Source organism: Procambarus clarkii, chromosome 40 (assembly GCF_040958095.1).
Source record: "Procambarus clarkii isolate CNS0578487 chromosome 40, FALCON_Pclarkii_2.0, whole genome shotgun sequence".
NCBI classification, from domain to species: domain Eukaryota; kingdom Metazoa; phylum Arthropoda; class Malacostraca; order Decapoda; family Cambaridae; genus Procambarus; species Procambarus clarkii.
Window position 1 is genome coordinate 34673228 of NC_091189.1, and position 6957 is coordinate 34680184.

At 34.2% G+C, this 6957-nt stretch overlaps 1 protein-coding gene across 1 annotated transcript; it reads left to right on the top strand.

Annotated features, from left to right (window-relative positions):
- Window positions 1-1132: 1132 nt before the first annotated feature.
- LOC123752050 (putative nuclease HARBI1) lies at window positions 1133-2574 on the top strand. Its single transcript, XM_045734120.2, is given in 3 exon segments — window positions 1133-1485; window positions 1487-1668; window positions 2228-2574. Coding segments are annotated over 3 exon segments (882 nt in total).
- Window positions 2575-6957: the final 4383 nt, after the last annotated feature.

Here is a 6957-nt window from a genome sequence, read left to right on the forward strand (position 1 = left end):
TTTTCTGGACACGCATACAAAAAAATACCCATTTTAACAGTTAAAAACATTTGAAATGTTATTGCTTATTGCTTTACGTAATGAGCTAGCTTTAAGGAGAGAAAGAGTCTTTAAGGGGGCATATAAAAAAATATCGTTATAAATTAAAATTGTTCAATTTGCTTATAAAAAATTTTATGAAATGGTTATAGAAAGCGCTGCAATTGGTCCAAGTTTCACCATCACACCCTAAACAGAAAAGGAGAAAAAAAATACACAACGTATTATGCAACGAATGTTCAACATTCTCAAATAATCTCAGGGAACACATGTGTCAACTAAAATGTCTACTATGTGCTGTAGAAGCACAAACTCTTGTAATAATTGTAATATGTATGTTCAATATATTTATATTTAATTTTTTTTTTTTTTTTTTTTTTTTTTTTTTGGGGGGGGCCAATTTTTTTTTCTCGTTTGTTATCAAGGGATTTGCATGAAACTTGCACACCTTGCTCAATGGATGCCTATCTGCCTGAGTGCCAATTATGAACGAAATCTGTCAAAGTCAAGCTCAGCTACAGGTGGCCGAACTTGGATCTTTATTTTACTCTGGAATGTAATTTACACCTTCAAATTACTTCAAAGCTTTCATTTATTAATCAATTTACATGCAAATTACACCTTATATGTAGCGTTTGTGCTTCTACAGACTCTAGTAGACATTTAAGTCCAAAGTCTATTTGTTGATTTTATAAAAATTTATAAATATCATATATTGCATATTTTTTTAGTAGGGTAACTTTGAAAAATTATATTATTGCACTAAACACTTTTTTGATAAAACTGATCACTAGAATCCTTTATTATGTGCTTAATTTAATATTTGAGTGTTATAGAAATGATTTTAGTTGACACATGTGTTCCCTGAAACTATTTGAAAATTCGTTGTTTATTTTTTTTCTCCTTTTCTGTTTAGGGTGTGATGATGAAATTTGGACCAGCTGCAGCCCTTTCTATAACCATTTCATAAAAAAATTTATAAGCAAATTGAACCACTTTTAATTTTACATCGATATGCCCCCTTAAAGATCGTCTAAATCCATTAGATGTAAGTGATAAAATATTGTTAAGGTACTATCGTTTTCCACGTCATATGATCTTAAGACTTTGTGAAGACCTTAAAGATGATATTGAAAGAATAATTAGAAGAGGTCAAGCCATTACTGCCCATACATCATTGTTAGTAGCTCTGAGATTTTATGCAAGTGGAAGTTTCCAAAGTGTTATTGGAGATTCAACTGGTCTCAGTCAATCGAGTGTATCAAGAATAATAACTGGAGTGACGGAAGCTCTCTACAGAAAAGGACTAGCAGAAATAAAAATGCCAACAGAGATGAATGAAATTATACAAACTAAGTTAAAATTTAATAATATCAATAGGTTTCCCAATGTAATTGGAGCAATCGATTGTACCCATGTCCCCATTAAAGCTCAAAAAGTTGAAGAAAACATATGTAAATAGAAAACAATATCACTCTTTGAACATTCAAGTTGTGTCAAATCCTGATAATGTAATCATGGATTTCTGTGCAAGATACCCTGGAAGCACTCATGATGCTTTCATATGGGCTAACAGCAGACTCCATGACAGATTTGAAGCAGGAGAATTTGGCATTTCCTATTTGCTAGGTAAGATATGTATTTTAAATATGACCTTCATTTATAGTACAGTAGGTTGCCTATTTGTTATTTATTGAGTCACAACAAATACACTACACAGTCTATAAATAAAAGTTGTTTAATATTGAATGGTAACAGCTTATTGTATTATGAATAGTATAAAGAAATTTATTCATGTTGATTTTATATTAAAGAAATGACAATGTGTTTTAGCCCTGATATGGAGAATGAAAGTGAGAAGTTTAAATGGAAATCAGCAGAAATGTGTTTAGACTGGTGTTTATATACAACATGTGTCATGGGTGTACCAGAGATTACAAGTGGATGATTAAGTTAAATATGGAAGGAAGTGGATTACATTTTGGTTGTTTTGACATGTCAGTTATATGCCTTTGAACATTAAATGAGAATGATGTATGTAATGCAAGAGGTATTCTTATGACAGAGGAAGGTAACCAACCACTTCAGATGCTAGAATCAAATAGTGTGTGAAAGAAAGTGTGGGTTTAGGATTAGTGAGTGATTTTTAAAGATGTATGCACATTTTATAAATTAAATATCCATGCAGGTGACAGTGGCTATCCCTTGCAACACAACTTACTTACACCCTTCACAAACTCTGAAACCCCTCCAGAAGAGCTGTATAACAGGAGCCATGCAAGAACAAGAGTGGTAATCGAGAAAACTTTTGGCGTGTTAAAATCTCGGTTTAGGTGTCTCCACAGGTCTGGTGGTAGTCTTCAATATGAACCAGATAAATGTGCAAAGATTTCAGTTGCATGTATGTAGTTGCACAATTATTGTATTGAGCAAAGAATACCTCTTGAAGAGATCATTGATGATGACTTTATAATGAATGAAAATGTTGAAGGTGGAGCACATGAAAATAGGCACACACACAAAGAAGGGAAGTAGTAAGGAATTTTTTCTCATAAATTTTTATTTCAAATCATACTTATATAACAAAGTAAAACATGTAATTGAAAACACTACTTAATGGAACTTTTGTATAAAAATACAAGTACAGTAACTCAAGAATTTATCAATAAGGGAAATCCAAAACATTTATAATTGGATTCATAGATTTATTTGTAAGTTATCCTATCAATTTTTACCTATTAAATTCAATAGCACATACTGTATATGTAAGTGAAACAGAAATATACAAACAAACTTGTTATGGTTTTGGTCAGACAAACAATCTTCGTCCACATGGTTTTTATTCTCCGCCAGTAACAACAACAAAACAATATCAGGTACATGAAATATTATTAACAAGATCATAAACAAAAGAGCACCTGCTCCAAACATGCTACCTCCAACATCTGTAGTACTCAATCCCAACAAAACTGTTACAAACATGTACCTGCTGATTTGGAAATATTATTTATGCTGCTATACTTTATATGGAAAGTCAGATACCTGAGGAGAAATATATGCATCTGACAAAAGACCAAAAATTTGTGTGAAAAATATATCAATAAATATTTATTCATAGACACTAAGAAATGTGGTACATAATATGGTTGGGTAAATTTTTGGTTTGTAAAATAACAGTGTTTGTTAGCCAATGCTGTGTACGCACAGCATTGGCCTTAAAATTGAATTATTTTAATTATAAAATAAAGTTGCTTTCAATACAGTACAGTGTATAATATACCTTACATGTAAGGGAAAAATTAAATATAATTTTGTTTAAATGATATACACAAAACAATGATATAGGCCATCAATATATTGCCCTTAGACCAATTTGAGGTGAAACATATATTAGGGATGTGATAAAATATTTATATCTTTGCCATTAATCTTTTTGCCAATAAAAATGTTTCTTATTCTGGTGTTTTTTTTCATATTGTCACTACTTTGAACTCTTAGCAATTAAACCTAGCAATTGATAAACATTCTTTAATACAAAAAACATGTAAATATTTTCACCAAACGTCAGTTGAATATATGAGGTAGCTTGATTATTAAATTACACTATATACTATGCAAGTCATAGCCAAATTAATGATATGAATAACTGTTACATTTTAATGTTTCAATATTGTTCTTATTTACAATTGTTATTACAAAATATTATAATTTCTTATCCTATTTTTAGAGATTATAATTAGAAAGATTTAAATAAATTTCATAGTGCCTGGTTATTTTTCATACATTCTACCAACTCCCATATACCTTTGGATATATCCTTGAGGGATTTGTTTAAGTCCTGTACTTCTTTAACCACCTCCTTTAAGGACTTGTTCCCTTCATGTACTTCTGCAGCAACGTCCTTTAAGGCTGCTGGCACCTTACGTACAACATCTATAAGATTTTCATGTAGCATTAACACTTGTTGTGTTGTATTATGTTCTGCAGTCATTTGTTTTTTTCTTGTATGCGTACTAGAGACTGAGGCTTTGGAGTAGTCATGGCCTAAACACGATGGATGAAATTGATCACCAATTGGTGAGGCAGAAGGCTCACTTGATTCCTGTACATTTAGCACTCGAGAATCATCCGTGTCCATGACCACTTCTTCTGTTACACAGTTTGGTTCTGTAAAAAAAAAATAATATAAGTGAATTTGTGTGAATACATTCAGTGGATTATGATAAATTTGGCTAATTTTAGGGACTTCAATATAAGCCTAACATGTATGAATACACTCTGGCTTCCTGTTCCCAAACACAATGAATTATTATAACTTGTTATCTCGAGGGCCATGCTTGAGGATTAATTACTGACCCTGTCCAGGATGCAACCACACCACAAGCTGTCTAACTCTTGAGTAGCTGCATATTGCTAGGTGAACAGGGCCATAAACTGATTGGAAATGTCATGTCTGGGATTCGAACCCCGAATTATATATTGTAAGTCTACAATGAACCCAACTTTACAATATATAAAAAGAAAGAAATTATACTTTTTATACTTTAATGTGTAGGCCTTCCCCATCTAAGTTGTGATGTCCTCTTAACAAATACTAAAGTAATGTTGCTTACTAGGGTTGAAAAGTAGTTTATATAATCAAGATCCTGTTAATAATATTTATATTTTGTAATTACTTTACCTAACGGTTATATATAACTGTTTGCCAAGATAATTTAACTCAAGTTGCATAAGTAGTGAAAAGTATCACTTCTACAAAATGCTTAATTTGTTTAATATACAAATCTTTGATCTATAAATATATATTTTTGTGATTAATAAACAAATATAAATTTGAATCATAAAATTTTACTTTGTCATTAATTTTTATATACCAATTGAACCTAAACAAATTTCATTTAGTCCTCGACACAAAATCTTTAGACATAAAAAAAAGACTAATACATTGTACCTTCTACGGTATAATCCTGTCCTGCATCACTGATGCCAGCAATACCTTCAGCTGATGTGGAACTTAGTAAAGTTGACAAATTTTCTTCATAGTTGGTCAGTGGTTGAGTGTCACATTCTCCACCACCTATATAAAGAAAAAGCTACATGGAAAAACAACATAAAGGTACAATTACATTAATATTTCACTTGATATTCTACGATTACATGTAAAATATCAAAATAATTATATATGATGTTGGAAAAGTCGCCGATATCCTAACAATGCTGAAGGAGATAGTGTTTGATTGTTTCAGGCACATGACTGGATGCACAAATCATTTCTTCTTCTTGATAGTAGGTAGAGTTTGCAACAGATGATTATTTTGACAACAATACCACAAGGAACCACAATGTTTACATAACACAGCTGATATTGCATTAGCGTGATTGGTCAGGTTAGAAATGTAACAGTCACTCTGATTGGCCAAACGAAACACAGTAGTGACCTCTGTCGGCACGTAAGTGAACAAGACCCAAAACCCAAATATCTTCCTAAGTGGACCTTGTTGAATCTCACCTAAGCATCTTCTTAGGGCGCACTTAGGAACCTTCGTAGCAAACCCACTTACGAAGAAATACACAGAGCTTCCTGAATCTAGGTCCAGGCCCTGATGACGTCACAGCGCACCTTGTCCACGCCCTCACAGCCAAAGTAAGTGGAATTTGGTAATTATTTTTACATAGACATGTTCAGGGACGGTAATTTATCATTTTACAAAGAAAAATGATATTTTGGGGAACATTTGATGTCACGCACACTGGGGGGAATTTCACAATAAACACAGTGCATCACACTGGTTACATGGGGGACACTCATTTTGTATGACGTCCGTTTCACATGACGAACATGGAACGGATTAAATTTGTTATGCGAGGTACCACTGTATCTACATCCATATCAGAGTTTTTTACCAATTCAGGTCATAGAACCTTTCCAGTAGTACAACTCAATGTCTGTCTAGGTACATCCCAAAGGACAGTCAAAGCCATAATAGTTGATAAAATTCCTACTGAAATGGAAGTGACTGGTCTGGCAGCCACTACTAAATTCCTAAAAGAAAAAGGAATCCAATTAGCAGATCCTCTGCTCGATTCTGACTACATAGGGGATATCGGAATCCTGATTGGAGCTGACAACTATCATCGATTCATTCTGGGATCAGAGGAATCTATGGGTATGAATTTACTCAAATCAGCAGGAGGCATATTGATGACAGGACCTATACTAGATCTTGAACCTTCAACTCCTGAAACATCACATCATATAGAAACTGTAATTGTGGCCTGACTAGTGTTATGATCTCAGCCTGCAGGTGAAACGAGTCTCCCTCCTTGAGAGTTATTCATCAAGCCTGACCTGATTACAAGGTCTAGCAAATATTGAGGTGATAACCCATATGTAAAATAGTTGCTAGGATACGATAAACAATTTAAGATTAGGGGCAGTGAAGAAGAAAACAGATAAATGACTGGCTAGGAGATGTGGACATTTTGCTGGAGGCGTGAGGCTCGTTTCTGGAGGGGCTTTGACCTCACTTGAGTGCCAGACATCGCAGGGGAAAGCCGCGCTCCGTTCGAGCTCCCGTCAGAAGGGAACCCCTAGTGATATTCTCCAAGAGAAGAGAAGTGTGTAGACGTGCCAGCTGTGGAACTGAGCTGGGAACGTTGTGGTCTCAAGTCCTGGTCGAAGAGGAGAGTATTAAACCGCCCAGAGGCATTTACCGGGGCCGTGGAAGCGCCCTGACCAAGCTTCGTCAGAGGGAGGAGCGCCCTCGACCAGACAATCTGTGGTAAGCACGATATACGCCAGTTCAATAGTGATTGCTTGTAGTTGGTCGTGTGCCCCAGCGACAGTAGCAATGTTTATTGATAAGTTAGAACATGTTTCAATTAAGGCAGGAAAGCCTAAAATAAGAGAGTTAGAGA